The 18164-nt window shown below is 45.4% G+C and overlaps 1 protein-coding gene across 1 annotated transcript; it reads left to right on the top strand.

Annotated features, from left to right (window-relative positions):
* The first annotated feature begins 8374 nt into the window (after window positions 1-8374).
* Window positions 8375-16350, top strand: LOC120869440 (lipopolysaccharide-binding protein-like). Its single transcript, XM_040248760.1, has 5 exons — window positions 8375-8569; window positions 9247-9361; window positions 12297-12425; window positions 13250-13405; window positions 16227-16350. Exons 1-5 carry the CDS (start codon window positions 8446-8448, stop codon window positions 16348-16350), a joined length of 648 nt encoding a protein of 215 aa, XP_040104694.1. The 5' UTR covers window positions 8375-8445.
* The last annotated feature ends 1814 nt before the right edge of the window (window positions 16351-18164 follow it).

Genomic DNA, 18164 nt, shown 5'->3' with positions numbered 1-18164 from the left:
AAATACTCCTGGTGTTCCTTAGCTTCTGGCAGCAGCATTTAGATTCCTGCCTCCATCTTCTCACGGCCTTCTTCCCTATGTGTCTCGCTGTGTATCCTCTCTTCTTATAAGAACACTGTCATTGGATTTAGGGCCCATCCAAGTCCAGTATGACCCCATCTCAATCTTTATCTTAATCATATCTGCAAAGACCTTATTTCCAAATAACGTCACAGTTTGAGGTTTCAGTAGGAATTTGGGGGCCATACTATTTAACCCACTACACCCTTCTGAAATATGCGAATTTACACTTTTGAAATGTGGTACTGAAGAAGATTCTTGGGAGTCCCTTAGACAGCAAAGAGATCAAACCAGTCAATCCTGAAGGAAATCAATCCTGAATATTCATGGGAAGAACGCATGCTGAAGCTGACGCTCCAATACTTTGGCCACCTGATGCAAAGAGTTGACTCACTGGAAAAGACTCTTATGCTGGGAAAGATTGAAGGCAGGAGAAGGGATGAGGTGGTTGGGTGGCATCACTAACTCAAGGGACATGAGTTTGAGCAAACTCCACGAGATGGTGAAGGACAGGGAGACCTGGCATGCTGCAGTCCATGGGGTCACAAAGAGTCAGACACAGGTAGCAACTGAACAGCAACAAAATTACTCCAGGAACCTGTGTGCCTTTGGCCCCGCATTGCTAAGCTTTAAAAAAAAATTGTTTAAAATCAGCCTCAGTGGCTTCCCTGATGGTCCGGTGTTTAAGAATCCACCTGCCAATGCAGGGGACACAGATTCAATCCCTGGTCCGGGAAGATCCCACACACCACGAAGCAACTAAGCCTGTGTGCCACGACTACTGAGTTCACATGCCAAGAGCCTGTGCTCCCCAAAGAGAGAAGCCATCACAGTGAGAAGCCCGCACACCACAATGAAGAGTAGCTCCCACTCACTGCAACTAGAGAAAGCCCTTGTGTAGCCATGAAGATCCAGTGCAGCCAAAAATAAATTAATAAATTAAAAAAAAAAACAAGATCACCCCCAGTGAACTATCCCACGTGGGGACACAGAAATTCCTAAGAAGTTCTCTGGAAAAGCAGGTACCCAATCACATCCGTGAACTGCTCCAGCCCTCCCGTCCTGCAGCTGCCTCAGGCCCAGTGGTTCCTACATCTGCCCTGGGTGACTTCCAGAACTCCTGGGAGGAAGAGGAAGTACTTGCCCTCGAAACCTCCACACAGCCTTGTTCTGCAGGTCGGGGAGAGGACAAAGTTCCATCCCTCCTCTTGAGGAATTACAACAAACCTTGCTGACACATACAAGCAATAACTTCCTGGCAACCATGACAATCCTCAGGGAAAAACCAACTCAAGAAAGCACAGTCTGGCAGCCCTTAAATCCCATGCAATCCCTCTTCTTCATGTTCATAAAAATGTGTGATTTCCAATGTTTCTTTCTTTGGGGTTTAAAACTTCCACCTCCTTCATCTTTCACAACCCTGGGAGGTCACCACGATCATCCAGGTTTTATAAAAGGACTGCAAACACTTATAAAGGGATATAGTTTCCCCAGATCCCACTCTGAGTTGTGGCAGAGCTGGTGTCCCCTGCACATCATATGACTCTCTTCACTGCTAAGCATCTCCTCTCCCCTGCTCCCCTCTCTGTGGGACAGATGGAGCTGACACAGGTTTAAGACCACCTTTGCTTTCATTTCGGACTGACAAATCCAGAGATGATTTTAGCTAAGCACGTGGTCGTCTGTCTTGTGACCAAGATAGAGAAAGTCAGGCCTGGGTGAAAAAGCATTTCAGTGGGCTCTGTCCCATCTTGTTTTAAGTTTGGAAGGAATAAAATGAAATCCAAGGAGAAGTCCTTCTATATTTTATCTCTATATATAATCTCTATATATACAACCATATATAGACAGAATATATAGAGAATGAAATAAGCAAAAATAAATATCTTATAAACAGAAAGTTATCATGATGCAGCTGCAACCAAAGAGCATTGAGGATTGCCAGAAACTACCAGAAGCTACGAGAGGCAAGGAAGGATTCCTTCCCTAGAGTCTTCAGGGAACGTGTTCCTATTGACGCCTTGATTTTGGACTTCTGGCCTTCAGAACTGTAAGAGAAAAAATTTCTGCTGCTGTGTGACATCCAGTGTGCCGTAATTTTTGCAGCATCTCTAGAAAACTAATGCACCTACCTTATAAGCAATGGTGAGGATTAAATGAAATGATGCTTGTCAAACACTTGGCATAATGCCTGGGCACAGTAACATTGGTCATCCTTATTTACATTATTTAACTCTGTGCTTCCCTTTTCTAACCTCGTATTTATTTTGTTTATTATCTATCTTCTCCAACAGACTGTCCCATGAGGATAAGGACTGTGTCTACTTTCATTAATACATTCAACAAACATATATTGAACCCCTATCATATGCTCTGTACAATGAGTTGCGGATACAACGATGAACAAAATTGGCCTCCATCCCCACCTCCCTGCAAAACATTTACAGAGGGATGGGAAGGCAGACAATTAAAAATAATTTTTAAAAATATGGGAATTCCCTGCTCTTCCACTGCAGGGGGCACAGGTTTAATTCCTGGTCAGGGAACTAAGATCCTGCATGCCATGCGGCCTAAATAAGTAAATCATCAAGAACAAGTTTTAAACATTAAGTGCAAGGAAGGGAATGGAGATTCTTCGTCACTAAAACTGGTCAAGCATCTCCTACCAGACCACCCTCTCTTTCGTTATTTTTTAAAATTTTATTTATTTACTTATGTTTGGCTGTGCTGGGTCTTCATTGTGGTGTTCTGGCTCCAAAGCACGCAGGCGTAGTAGTTGCAGCTCATGGGCTTGGTTGCCCCATAGCATGTGCGATCTTAGTTCCCTGACCAGAGATCAAACCTGTACCTCCTGATTGGAAGTTGGGTTCTTAACCACTAGACCACCATGGAAGTCCCCTAGACCACCCTCCCTTACATAACAACTCTAAACATTGGATCAATCTGAAAAACAGCTCTCTAAAGGCCCTGGAGAGAAAACCACAGTGGGGAGATACATAAGGGAAGTTAAAACTTGAAATAAGGGGTCAGCACTTGATGGTTCCCATTTTTATGGCTTTTAATATGAGGGAAGGCCATGCTCTAGCTTGTTTGAAGAACCCAAAGACAGAGTTTAGGGAAACCATAGTGGTTGAAAGTGAGGGAAGAAAACTCTCAAAGCAAAAGGATCCTCAAATTCTGTGTATAAACTGTCTAAATCTCTAGCCAACTCCTCAATTGTGCATGAACAACAGACTCTAAACAGCTCAAAGTGAAAGTCACTCAGTTGTGTCTGATTCTGCGACCCCATGGAACATACAGTCCATGGAATTCTCCAGGCCAGAGTCCTGGAGTGGGTAGCCAGTCTCTTCTCCAGGGGATCTTCCCAACCCACGGATCAAACCCAGGTCTCCTATATTGCAGGTGGATTCTTTAGCAGTTGAGCCACAAAGGAAGCCCAAGAATACTGGAGTGGGTAACCTATCCCTTCTCCAGAGGATCTTCCCGACCCAGGAATTGAACCGGGGTCTACTGCATTACAGGTGGATTCCTTACCAACTGAGCTATCAGGGAAGCCCCTAAATAGCCCGATTATGACTAAAATAACTGAACTGAGATTTTCTTTGCTGTCTAACAAAGAGGAGGCCAAGTTTTCAGTTAGATCAATCAAAGTGACTGCCTTCTTAAAAAAAAAAAAAATTAATACTCTTCAGAGGAACCTAACAGAATCAATTGCTTTCACACCTCTCATAATGTCTAGGATACATGCTAAAACATTCAACGTGTGAAAAACAGAGAAACACAACCTACGCTCAAAAGCAAAGACAATCCAAAGAAATCAGCACCCACAGGATCCAACCACTGGAATTAGCAGACAAGGATTTTAAAGTTTTTGTTGTAACTATGTTCCAAGACATAAGGAAAAACTGCTGAAGATGCATGAGCAAATAGGACACCTCAGCAGAAATATAGAAACTTAAAAAAACAAAAAAAAAAAAACAAATGGAAATTCGAGATCTGAAAACAACATCTGAAATTAAAAAAAATAAACTGAATGGACCTAACAGTGAATTAAATATGGTAGAAAAAACAAAAGAGTAAGCAAATTCAATAGGAAGCATCCAATCTGAAAAATGGGGGGAAGAGGGGGGTGATTGAAAAAAATAGTGAACTGAATCTCAGGAACTTATGCAACATCAAAAGACTCAACTTACATGTAACTGTAGTCCCAGAAAGAGGGAAAGAAAAAGAATAAATAAGCCAGAAAAAAAAAACACTTTTTAAAGAAATGCCCCAATTTTGCAAATCCCCTGGCAGTTCAACAGTTAGGACTCTATGCTTCCACTTCAGGGGATACTGATTCAGTCCCTGGGCTGGGAATTAAGATCCTGGCAGCCACAAGGCACAGTCAAAAAAGAAGAAAAGCCCAAATTTTTCTCAAATTCGGTGCAAGATATGACATTGCAGTTTCAAGAAGCTCAATTAAACCTAAGCAAAATAGGGACACTGTTGCTTCTAAGATTAATTCCCACAGACATTTCACACTTGTGCACAAATTCATTTGCACAATGATATTATTTACAACACCATTTGTCATAGCAAGAATGGAACTAATTCAGATGTCCATCAAAATGAGGCTGGTTAAACAGATTCTAGAATTTTGATATAACAGAATATTCTACAGTTATTAAAATGGAAGAGCCGGATTAGTATGTGCTGATATGAAACCATCTTCTAAGCTTTATCGTTCAGTGCAAAAAACAAGGTGTAGAGAATTTGTGTTATCGTATATGCTTCTGTGGTCACGAAGGGCTTCTGGAAGGGTAAGAGAGACCCTCCCCTAGAGAAAGGAGATGGGCGACTGGGAACAGGGAAGGAAGGGTTATTTTCAACCTTTTGTACCACTTTTTATCATGTACAGATACTGCCTATGAAGATAGTTTTTAATCAAGTTAGCTAGAGCTTTAGCCTCATCCTAGAAGACACAGGTGAATGCAATTGAGCCTAGATAAGGGACCAAAGACAGACACAATGTCCTTGCTGCAGATTGAGGTCTGTGTGGGCCAGGAATGAACCCAAATAGAGGACAAGTTGTCCCATTGTTGGGGGGAAGGAAAAAATGCCAAGACCAGGCCACCCATGGGTGTTCATGGATTATAATGAGCTCCTAGTCCTGGGGAGAAGAGGAACTTGTGTGGAGATCAGTGGGCAGATCAATTCCAGGATGAGATGGCAAAGGAAACAAATCCAGGTGCCCAGAAGGGCTGTAGGAAAAAGCGCCTTAAAAATGTCTCGAAGGCATGTGTTGAGCCCGCAGCTTTTGAGGAGCTTTAACTCTTGAGTTCAGAAACGTGAACTTCCAATTTCCTGGCTCTGCCCCAAGTTTCAAGTCAAAGGAGAAGTGAAAACTATGATTAGAAGATTTCCTCTATTGCTGGTTCTACATTTCCAGCAAGACAAGATATCTCAGAGGATGGTCCTCAAGGCAGATGACCTCACTGCCCAGACTCAACAGGTTTGGGCACTCTGCACATTCCCAAATGTTGTCTTATTTGATCCCCACAAGGATCCTGAAAGGTTTGTAGGACTGTGCCTGTGTGGGGGATGGGACACAGGCTCACAAAGAAACATTCATACAGGACCCTGACTCAACTTTCAGCATTGCCATGTCTTTGCCATCCTTACACCTTATAGCAGTTGGGACATTGTTATGGATTGAACAGTATCCCCCGCAAATGCATATATTGAAGTCCTAGCCCCCAGGACCTCAGAATGTGACCTTATTTGGAAATAGGGTCATTTCAGAGGTAATTAGTTAAGATGCGTCATTAGAGTGGACCTCTTATGCAATATGTTGGTGTCCTTATTTTTTTAAAAAAAATGGATATTTGGAAACAGACATACACACAAGGAGAATGCCATGTGAAGATGAAGGTAGAATTTGGGGTGATGTGTTTGCAAAGCTGAGAAATGCCAAAGCTTGTCTGCAAACCACTGAAAGAGGGGGAAATGGCTGGCTGTACCTGATTACCCCTCCCAGCCCTGGCAGGTAATGCCACCAACACCTCAATCTCATATGTCTGACCTCCACGACTCTGAGAAAATAAATCTCTGTTTAAGCTATTAGCTTTTGGTACCCTGCTATGCCAGCCCTAGCAAATTAGTACAGGCAGCAAGTTCTGTCCCCTAAATCACTCTGGAGTCCAACCTCGTTGTGCATCCTTCACACAGATCTTCTCCATCCTCCAAGGGCTGCTGGACCTCCATCCAGAAGCCAAATATGACCTGCCCACTCTCAGCTATGCCCTCTCCACTCCATCCTGTGGAAGAGGAGAAAGAATTCTCGTCTGGTCCATTAAAGTCCAAGCAGAGTGAAACTAGCAGAGACTGACATCTCCTTCCCTAATTGGTTATCTGCTGAGTCCAGGGCTTGCTGAGGGACCCTATTTAGTGACCTAGAACATTGGTGAGAGAGGAAAAGATGCTCTGGGCAGACGAAGAAGAGGCATGGACCACCTCTCTGAGATGATCCCATCTTCCAAAGGGATGCAAAACTCTGGCAACATTGGCCACAAGTATAGGGTTGAGGGCACGAATTTGGGGGCTGAAGGTAGAGAATGAGTCTCTCACAGACTGGTTCTTGCCTAGACAGCTCTTTGGAATTGAGTTCCACATGGATTGAGCTTACGGAGCCTCTGTTCCTCCACTGGAGCTGACAGATAATGAGCTTGGTCAGTGGTGGTGACCCTCAGGAAGGGTCACCTTCATCACCACTGAGAGAAGCAAAGAGGAGCCCCAACTCCTCCAGTTAGCCTCCCCTCCCTCTTCCTTACAGGAACAGAGCAGGGAAGAGGGAGGGGTATGTGAAAGAGAAGACCACCCCTCCACGTAGACAGATGCACACATATGCAAGCACACGCTTGTGTACAAACATGTACACACACACACATATACATACTTGCTTGCTCCAAGCCATGAGAGCCACGGAAACCTGCACAGAAGTAGAGGGAAAACACTAAGTAGAAGATGAGACTGAGATTTTACAAGGACAGGACCACATCTCTCTTTCTTTTTTAAGATTTTTTTGATGTGGACCATTTTTAAAGTCTTAATGAATTTGTTACAGTATTGCTTCTGTTTTATGTTTTGTTTCTGTTTTATGCCTCACAGTTTTGGCTGTGAGGTGTGTGGGATCTTAGATCCCTCTCCAGGGATCGAACCCACACTCCCTGCACTGGAAGGTAAGTCTCAACCACTGGACCACCAGCGAAGTCCCAGACCAAGTCTTATTAAACCAAACATGATTTAAAAGTGATAGAATCGGGACTGAGATGTCACGAAGCCAGCTGCCTCTCCAGGGAAAATAGAGAATTTAACAAAGCATGCATTCATACATGCTAAGTTGCTTCCATCATGTCTGACTCTTTTTGACCCTATGGATGACAGTCTGCCAGGCTTCTCTATCCATGGGATTCTACAGGCAAGAATACTGGAATGGGTTGCCATACCCTCCTCCAGGGGATCTTTCTGACCCAGGGATTGAACCTGCAACTCGAAGCCCTTAACACAGCATAGGGATTATCAATTACTGGAAAATAAAACTATTCCATATTCATACAAGGACTGGATAACATGGCCCTTTAAGAGGAGATTCCCCACCAATGCTCATGCCTCCCATCTGGCACTCTCTCCTCCATTCAGCAGGAAGCAGATCAGCGGTTCTCCAAAATCAGAGAAGGAGGGACAGGGTTGAGAAGAGCCAAGAGAACTTCTTGGAGTGATGGAAATTTTTTATCTAGATTACAACGTGGGCACGAAAAATCCAAAAGTGTCTGGGGTCTAGATTTGTGGAAGCCATTCGTTGTTTTCATGACCTGACTTGAGACGGTCTTGCACGATGCAAGTGGAGAACAGTGGATTCCAGCAGAGCCAGAGTGTGGTCTTAGCAAGCTGGGCTGGTAGAAGGACCAGTTGGAAAGACAGATTGCAGCCAAGTTGTGGGGGCCTTCGCTGCCAGGCTGGGTGTTTAGATTTCAGTCTGTAGATAATGGGGAGTGAATGGAAGCTATTCAGCTAGAAAGAGAGGTGTGGGGAGGCTGGCTCCCCTGGCAGCCCTGGGCAGCAGCTATGGGAAGAGGAAGAAGCTGGAGTTTGTGCTACTACTTCTGCTCTCAGGCCAGAAAGAAACCTCAAAAAGTTTCACAAGCAACCTTTGCCCCGCATCTCAAGCTGCTGAAACTTGGGCTGCCCCAAAGCCTTGAACTTTCTCAGCTCCTCCTAGCTGGCTCAGTTCCTCATCCGGCCCCTGGCTTTATAAGCACCTAAGATTCTGCTATCACCTTTACTAAGGGAGACTCCTACAAAGAGACTCTGACCCATACCTTCCCAGAAGGAGCTGAGGACGGGATGATGGCCAGACCATACTATATGGTGGTGGCCCTACTGTTGCTGGTAGAGTTCACCAGGTTTGGAGAAGGAACACCTAATCCCGGGTTCGTGGCCAGGATCACCAGAAAAGGCCTGGAATATGGTAAGAGAGGGGTGTGATTCCTCTGGGGCTCGTTTCTGCCCACCAAACTGGTGTGGTCATCGGGTTGAGGAATCACAGGCTGGGGTTCTGCCACTGCCTGGCTTAGAAACCTTGGGGCTTCAGATTCCTCATCTTGAATGACAGAAGCCAAGGATAGGACTAGATCAGTATTTCTTCCCAGGGTGGTCCATGGACCACCCATATTAGAATTGCTGGGACACATATTAAAATACAGATTCCAGAGACCCACCCAAGACTGGATGAAGTTGGACCCAGACATCTGCATTGCTCACACAACCCAGGCAATAGTCAAAAACCCTAAGGTTTGACCAAACTGCAGTCAGGGATTCCTCAAAAGCCCCACTGTATCCCAATATTGCTTCCACGACCTTAATCCAGATGAATAAATAACAATGATTGCCACTGACCTGGCACTTTGCATTCATGATCTAATTTAATTCTCAGATTCAGGTTAGTATCATCATCATCGTTGTTGTTGTTACCTTTTTATAGATGGGGGAACTGAGGCTCAGGGAGTATAAGGAAATTCCTTGGGATTACAATAGTATGTGGTAAATCCTGCATTTCATCCCAGTCCACATGACTCCAAAGCCCAGCCATTCAACTGTTATATTTAGCTACCTCCTACTGAATGTGTTAACTCTATGTTCCCCCAGCCCGTCAATATGGAGAAGCCACCCTGAAGAATGAGCTGTCCACCACCAAGTTGCCTGATTTGTCAGGAAGCTACGGAATTGGTTGGCTTGCAAGTGTGAACTATGTGTTTACTGGGTGAGGTCTCTGTTCTCCATGGGGGCAGCAGAGGGGGAAAAATGGGGACCGCGGGTCATGGGGAAGGGGGATAAACATTGGATCATCACTTGGACTAAAGGTAAAGGGATCGTGGCCAGCTCTTGTGGGACTTTTGGAAGGTGCTATGTGTTTTTTGAATCTTCTGAATTAGAAACCATTTATCAGTTCCTATGCCAGCCCTGCAAAGATCAGCTCTGGATTATTCCTCTGCCAGGGAAACCTGGGTGCTTCCCTTGTGGCTCAGATGGTAAAGAATCTGCCTGCAATGCGATAGACCTGGGTTTGATCCCTGGGTCAGAAAGATCCCCTGGAGAAGGGAATGGCAACCCACTCCAGTATTCTTGCCTGGAGAATTCCACGGGGAGAGGCTACAGTCCCTGGGATCACAAAGAGTCGAACACGACTGAGGGACAAACACACAGGGAATCCTGGCTACTCTCCAGATCAAGGACCTGTTTGAGACGTACCATCCACCCTTCAGAGCCTGTTAGGGGTTGCAATCAAGGACTTTAAGTCTTTCTGGACCCTGTCCATATTTTATTTGCATACTACCCCTTGAAGATAGCATCCACACATATCCCCAATAAGAAATGAAGAAGGAGCCTCCTGGTCTCTGGTTAACAGCCCTGGTTTCCCTTCTCCCTCCCTGTGAGATGTAATTGACCTTACACTCCCTCCAGCTTTTTCATATTCAGCCCTAGAATCCCCACCCCTTACTCTTTTTTCATTCATTCTTTGATTATATGAATTCTTCCCCAGCTTCCTCAGTGTCCAGAATAGGTTCTTGGGGATCGTTTGTCCATCACTGACAGAAAAGGCTGCTTCTTAGAATCCTTCTCAAGTCTCTCAAGACAATTTCCCTTAGATAGTCGGCAAAAAGAAGCCATTTTAAATTTATGCACAGACAGTAAATATCCAGGACATGTCACTTACAGGGCGATGTTCCTTACCACAGCCCTAGAGTACCCCCTTGCACTTGATGTTCACCGTGAGTTACTGTGGTCTGTTAACATCCGGATCTACCACCAACTGTAAACTCTCCAGGTCAAGGACTGGGTTTTGAATCTCTATGGCCCCTGTGCCTGGAGCCAGGTCTGACAGAGCAGGAGAATCTCAATGAATTTTTGTTGAGTGGACAAATAAGTGTTGATCTGACAAGAACCACCAACTTAAATGACCACAGTGAGTAATGAAGATGAGTGTCCCAGGCAAGGTGAATGTATTCACCAGTCACTAGCTGGGAAAGTAGAACCCATGCCAGGAACTTCAGTGGAGGGAACTGCATATAAGGAATTTGCTACAAATTGAGAGTTGAAAAGCCACTTTGAGAATGATGATGCAATCTAAAATTAGCAGCAATGAAAAGCTACTAACATCCTCTCTAAAAGCCAGAGAGAAAAAGACAAGACAAAAGACAAAATCAACCGAGTACAAGATCTCTAGAAAGGATCTAAGGATCTCTAGAAAGGAGCTAAGATCATGAAGGAAGGGACTGTCTGCAGGAGCTGTCCCAATGTGGAAATGTAACCAACACTACCAAGACACAATCTGAGGCAGAGAGGAGGAAAAATATTCTGGCTTCTCCCCTTTTCCTATCCACTCATCTCTTCCCAAAGCATCCCATTGGCCGGTTGTTCTTTGCAATTCTGGGAAATGTGGTTTTCACACATCATTCCCAGTTAACATATGTTTAGAAGAAGGGACGAACAAGCAATGGACCTGTGAACAAAAAAAAAACAAATGACCAGAGCAATGTTTACCTGGAAGGCACCTGCCCTCTTTAAAGGGGTCACTGCTACTCACCTGCAGTCGATTGAGGCTGTAAGGGAAAGCGAACAATGTTTTATTTTAAACTCTATAGGAAAAGAAAAGTGTATCTACAGCATATTTCTCATATGTGTGCCCCACAGGTCCCAGGATCTAAATAGTGAGCCCTTATTTGTATTCCAAGTGGGTTAGGGTGGGAATACAAAAGGGAAGCTGAAGGATACAGAACGCAAAGCCAGCTCACAGTGTTGCGAAAGTGAGATCCTGATGCTTGCCATTTGAAAGGGGAAAGTTTGGTGGATAGGAAAGTTTGTGCTATTTCAGAGGCCAGCAACCAAAGGAGAGGGTGGAGTCAGTTCCAAAGGCCAACTCCCCGCTGACAATCAGTGGGCAAGAGTTTCAGGGGGGCACAGGTGGAGGGACCGGGCTGCATGCAGAAGCGGCACAGTCAGCTCTGCCAGTCACCCTGGAACTGGCCATCCAGTGGTCTGATCAGCATCATCTTGACTCTTTTAAGTAAAATTAGTCTATAGTTACAGAGTTGGTTTGTTCCCATTTCTTGGAGGCTGATTCTTGGAATTACGTCATAGCTACCTTCTGGTTATCATGTGGTTAACCTCTTCCACATAGTGGGAGTTTCACTATATACAAAACTGCTCAAAGGGTATGGCTCAGAATATTATCTGAAGCCCTTGAGGAGGAACTAAAGGTTCTTTCTTTAATGACTAAACTTATTGTTTGGTCTGGTTTGACTAGTTTCCTTTGTTTCTGCGTTTTCTCACTTCTCCGATTAAAACATATTCTTTGACTAAAGTTTTTCTACAGAAAGGCAGGCAGACCATCCACAGGGTCCTCAAGGTGGTGAGAATCCAGTAAGTAGGATAGACATGGGCAGCTCATAAGGGCAGGTGTCAGAGGCAAGAGGAAAGTCTTTGGTCTTGGAAGCTTGGGGAAGAAAGGCTTCCTGGAGGAGGTAAAACCTGAGCAGACCATGAAGGATGTGAATGAAATGATTTATTTGTCGTTTTTGGTTTAAGTCAGTAAACTTGAAAGAGTGTGAGAGGCTGAAGGGGACTCTCAAGATTCATTTAGAGGACTGATGTGCCCTTGGTTTTTCTGAGTCTGATATTCTGTCTTCCTTCCCTAGAATGAGGATCCATCACTTCTTACTCCGGAACTCCCAGCTGAGTCTACACCCAGGTCAGGGTATCAAAGCTTCCTTGTTCAATAACTACGTATCTGTCGGTGGGAACTGGAAGGTGAAAAAGTCTTTCATGTGAGTAGTATTGGCGTTAGACTGTCTCTTGACTTTGGGCAAGGGCATATCCTCTCCTGGGCTTCCCTGGTGGCTCAGTGGTAAGGAATCCACCTGCCAAATAGGAGACGCAGGTTTGATCCCTGGGTTGGGAAAATCCCCTGGAGAAACAAACGGCAACCCACTCCAGTATTCTTGCCCCAGGGACAGAGGAGCCTTGCCAGGCTCCATGTGGTTACAAAAGAGTCAGACACGACTTAGAGACTGCATAACATAAAACAAAATGTCCTCCCCCAGTGGAATTCCCTTTCTGGGTTGAAACCTCTCCAGTCAATAAATGATGCAAATCTGACCATCCTTAAGCCTTAGTTTCATTATCTGTAAAATGGGGTCAATAATAATCCACCTCATAGGTGCAGTTGTAGCTTATATAAAATAACAGTTATAAGGCATTTAGCAGTGTGCCTGGCACACAGCAAATACTCGGCACCAGCTGTGTGTGCATGCTAAGTCGCTCATGTCCAACTCTTTGCAACCCTACAGACTGCAGCCCACCAGGCTCCTCTGTCCATGGGGATTCTCCAGGCAAGAATACTGGAGTGGGTTGCCATTTCTTTCTCCAGAGGATCTTCCTGACCTAGAGATGGAATCCGCATCTCTTATGTCTCCTGCATTGACAAGCAGATTCTTTACTACTACCCCACCTTGGAAGTTTAAAAATTGAAACTCAGGACCTGCAACTAGTTGGCAGGGACTGAGAGACAAACCTGGGTCTGCATAAGTTTGGCTCATCTTCTGGGAGGTGACTGACTCTATACCCTTTGCTTCTCATTTCTCCCACCCAGCACCTTACATGGTACGTTTGATCTGAGTGTGAGCGGCATTTCCATCTTGGTTTCTCTGAGCTTGGGCAAGGACCAGTCTGGGCGACCCACTGTCTCTGTGACCCACTACCGCAACTCCATCGGCCATGTCAGCGTTAAAATTTCTGGACACATAAGGTAAGTGACCTCCAAACACACTTGCTGGAGATTGTCAGAGCTGCCTCAGCATCCAGCTCACCCAGGGGACGCCTCTGATGGGACATAAGAGCAAAACTGAGGATTCATCAAGATCAGAGATCAATAAACTAAGTAAGGCCTAGGGGCCAAACCCACCTGCCAACCATTGCTTAAATTTATCTGTTTTTAAATATTCATTTATATATTGGGCTGCACCAGGTCTTAGTTGTGCATGTGGGATCACTGATCTTTGTTGCACTTTGTTGCACTTAGTTGCGGCAAGCACTTTCTTAGTTGCGGTTCGTGGGATCTAGTTCCCTGACCAGGGATTGAACCTGGGCCCCCTGCATTGGGAACATGGAGTCTGAGCCACCAGACCACTAGGGAAGTCAGCCACCAGTAAGCAAAGTTTCAGTGGAACACAGCCATGCCCTTTCGTCCAGGACTGCTTTAGTCTGACAACAGCAGTGTTGAGTAGTTGGCAGAGACCATTTGGCATGCAGTGCCCAAAATATTGACAATCTGGCCCTTTAAGAAACAGTTTGCCAATGCCTGGGCAAGAATGCCTTTCAAGGCAAGCCCGCATTTCAAAGTGATTTCCCTGGAGGGTCCGATCAGTGAATGTGGAATGAACGGTGGTGGTCTGTGGGGCGACAGCCTCTCACTGGGTTTGGGTTGGCAATGCGTCACTCAGATCCCAGCAGGACACACAGGGCAACTCGAAAGGCTTAACTGACAAGAGTCAGTGGCAAACAAGAAGGGAATATTAACTGGAGTGTGGGCAGGATGAAGGAGTGTTCAGCAAGGAAGGCAAGGAGGTTACCAGAGCCTGAAGGAACTGAAATCTCAGAGGAGGGGCCAGGGGACAGGACTATAGTGGTCCAAAAGGGAGGCGCCTGGTATAAGTACCCCATCTCCTCTCTCCTTCCTGCCTGTGCCTCCCACTAGCCAAAACAACCAGCAGCCAGAGAGCAAGAGAGTTTGGGAGATGAATCTCTAGACATCAGCCCTCCAGGACACAGAGAAGAGCAGAATGGAGTTGGCAGGGCAGCTTCTTGCCTGGAGAATTCCATGGACAGAAGAGCCTAGTAGGCTGTAGCCCATGAGGTCGCAACGAGTCAGACACAACTGAGCAACTAACACTTTAACTTTTCAAAACATATATAATTAGTCCTCTATAAATACATTTTTAGTTTGGGAGTGAGGGTTTCTTCCTGTCCTGTGTTACTATAAATAATGCTAGAAGAATAACCTTGGGGAATAATACCATTTTATACCTGGTCAAATAAACTCTAGGATTTATTCTTAAGTTGGTATGTGCATTTTGTAATTTTAACATTTACCAACACACTTCCCTCCAAGGGACTTGCTAGTTTTCACATCCATTAGCAAGGTAAGAAAGTACGATCGCCATCACAGGCAGATCATCAGAGATTAAGCTTTTTGCCAACCTGAAAGGTAACAGTGTCTCAGTTTTAGTGAGTGTCTATCTTGTGAATAATGTTGTCATCCTTAAGGGCCACGTATTTCATGTTTTCTAAACAGATTGTTCATATCCATTCTTATTCTTCTCGGTCCACCGTTCCTTCTCCCCAAGAAATGTTTAAAACTTTTGACATACAAATTCACCAGCCTCCTTTAAGTTGCAAGTTACAGAAATTCAACTCAGGTGTTTAAGCATTGAGAATGGACTTGACTGGCTCACATATACCTAAAAAGTCTGCGTATGCTCAGTCACTAAGTCGTGTCAGAGGATTTTGCAACCCCATAGACTGTAGCCCGACGACTCCTCTGGCCATGGGATTTCCCAGGCAAGAATACTGGAGTGGGTTGCCATTCCCTCCTCCAGGGGATCTTCCTGACCCAGGGATTGAACGCACATCTCCTGCATCGGCAGGCAGGTTCTTTACCACTGAACCACCAGGGAAGCCCCAAAAGTCCATGGAGGAAGCCAAAGCTGTGATTGGCTTCAGGTGTTTGATATTGCCAGGAATCTCTCTGTCTCCTGGGTCTAGGTCTGACAGGTCAGTCTCAGACAGGGTCCTCCACTCTTAGAATGGCAGAGATGGTCGCAGAAAGCCAGGTTTCCTTGTCGGTTAGAGCCCATCTCAGCAGGCAGGAGCAGCCTTTTCCATAGGGCTCCAGGTAGAGCATTGGCGAATAAGAACTTTGACCAAATTCTTGTTGGTCAATGTGGGGTCACAAGACCGTTCCTTGGATCAATCATTTTGGACTGTTACTGACTGAGCCAGGGTCTAGGGCCCACCTCTAGACCTAGGGGTTAGGAGTAGGGTTAGTCCCACTGAACCACCAGTTCTGGAAATAGGAAATGAGTGGATTTTAAGGAAGGAAAAGAATATTGGAGATGTTGTATATAGTTAATACCACACCCCTAACTAGCCTACTCTCACCTATATTTCTGATTTAGCAGCATACTATGGGTCACCATCCCTCAGATTAAGTTCATCTGGCCAGGTCCCTTCTTGGAATAGCACACAGGAAAGCTCAGATCCAGGGGTAACCCTTCTCTTGGGAAGTGAAAGTGGACGTGTTAGTCACTCAGTTGTGTCCAGCCCCTTAGGGTTCCATGGACTTATAGCTGGCCAGACTCCTCTGTCCATGGAATTTGCCAGGCAAGAATACTGGAGTGGATTGCCAGTGCCCCCCTCCAGGGGATCTTCCTGACCCAAGGATTCAACCCACATCTGTGTCTCCTGCCTTGGCAGGCGGTTTCTTTACCGCTAGCACCTCCACTAGCCCTCTCTTAGGAGTCTCAGCTAATCATAAAGTGGGTTCTGACCTGATTTCCTCTTTTCTCCAGCTGGATCCTGAACCTCTTCCATGAAACAATTGAAAACAACGTCAAACCCATCTTGGAACAAAAGGTAAATGAAAGGATGAGCAGGTTTATACAGATCATCGGCATGTACAAGTTTGGTATGTAGACAGTCTTGGCTCTTAAATATGTCGTCACTGGAATTTGCTTAGCAAAACCTTCTTCATTCATCATGTAAAGGAAAATGTCAAGGCTTTCCCAGATTCGTATAACCACACATGCTAAATTGGCATTTGGAACTGATAGAGTGATATCTTTGTCATAAATAATGTTGGATATGGAGAAGTGACTTTAAATCCTTCCCTCACACCATATACAAAAATCAACTCCAGGCGCTCTAAGGATTTAAATGCCAAAATAAATCTAAGAGTTTCAGGGAGAAAACCTAGGATATCTTTCTTATCTCAAATAGAGGAAAATATTTCTCAAATAATGTTCCCTCTCCTGACCCCGTAAAATGCACCACAATGAAAACAGCAGTGAGGTCAGCCCTTGGTATCTCTCACCTCTACAAAAAGCCTTGGTCCTAGAGGCAAAGAGGTACCTCTTCCATTTCCCTCTGTGTATCTTTGGGCAAATTGAGGGACCCCCTGGAGTCTCAGGTTCCTCATTGGTTAAATGGAGACAATAACCCCTATTTTGAAGGGAGCTGTGAGGATTTGGTTGGATAGAGGTACACTGGGTGTGTTCAGAGGGCTCACGTTATTACTGTTACAGAGTCATTTCCCATCTGGGTTTCACCTCCTTGAACCCTCACTGTTGAGCGCATGAACTCTGTAAGCAGATACTTTGGGTTTAAATCCCAGCTCTGCCACTTTGCTGGCTGTGATGCCTTGGTTAACTGGCCTAACCTCTCTGGACCCTAGGATTCTTATCTATAAAATAGAAATAGGGCTTCCCTGGTGGGCTGGTGATTAAGACTCCACACTTCCACTGCAAGGGGGCAGGGTGCAGGTTCCTTCCCTAGTTGGGGAAATTCTTCATGCCATGAGGTGCAGCCAAAAAAATAATAGAAAGAATCATAGCATCTACCTTGGAGGGCTATTGTGAGGACCATACGGCATCATAGCTACAGGCACTGACCAGTGCCTAGTACAGAAGGGCAGCTAGGTAAAGGGGGCAAGCTTAAAAAAAGGGGAGGGCAAGCTTATTTTCATAGACATGTATGCTCCTGTAGCCCTGTGCAGCAGGTTGAGGCCATATCTGCCCTACCAACATAGGAAACATGGGCCAGAAAAATCCGGGTGCCATGTGTCCAGTGGCAAGCGGGGCAGGTGTCAGAGAGGCTAAGCACAAGAACAGACAGTTTCCAAAGGTGAGGTCACTGACTGGCCTCCACGGGGCTGTGAGTGCAAAGCCCCAGGTGGCTCTGCAGAGAAGGGGGCTGGGGGTGGATGGATGCAGGCCTGGAAGGGCTGGCTGCCCAGGAGCGCTGCCTTTACCCTCTGCTTCAGGAGAAGCCAGGCCAGGCGCACCCGACGCAGGCTGACTTGGAGTTTGCATCAGACAGTGGTTCCCGAGGCGGGGACAGCTCCCCCATAATCATTCAAATTATGCAGAATGAGAAAATGAACAAGGGATTCCCTACGTGGTCCCTTTTCTCTTTCTTCTCATGTCAAAGGGGAAGTCTCCATTTAGGGCTAATACGTGCTGAACACTTTCCTTTAACAAAGAGGGGGCACTATCTTGTGGGCAGCTTTATCTAGCCCACCTTGCAGAGTGGCTTTTCAACTCCTTGGACTCTTTTTCCCGGGTATATCCTGTTTATGCCAAGGGATAACAGTTTCCCTTTGACAACAGTGAGAGTTTTCTGTATTTTTTATTAAACATCTATAGCTTTTAGGGGCTTCCCTGGTGGTTCAGACAGTAAAGAATCTGCCTGCAGTGCAAGAGACCGGGGTTTGATCCCTAGATCAGGAAGAT

Source organism: Oryx dammah, unplaced genomic scaffold, assembly GCF_014754425.2.
Source record: "Oryx dammah isolate SB20612 unplaced genomic scaffold, SCBI_Odam_1.1 HiC_scaffold_10, whole genome shotgun sequence".
NCBI classification, from domain to species: domain Eukaryota; kingdom Metazoa; phylum Chordata; class Mammalia; order Artiodactyla; family Bovidae; genus Oryx; species Oryx dammah.
This window is presented reverse-complemented; position numbering and strand designations above follow the sequence as displayed.

Coding starts and splice junctions, on each gene's coding strand:
- LOC120869440 (XM_040248760.1), top strand. CDS start 8,446: ATGATGGCCAGACCATACTATATGGTGGTGGCCCTACTGTTGCTGGTA. Junction 9,362..12,296: donor GTGAACTATGTGTTTACTGG/GTGAGGTCTCTG, acceptor TTCCTTCCCTAG/AATGAGGATCCATCACTTCT. Junction 13,406..16,226: donor AAAATTTCTGGACACATAAG/GTAAGTGACCTC, acceptor TCTTTTCTCCAG/CTGGATCCTGAACCTCTTCC.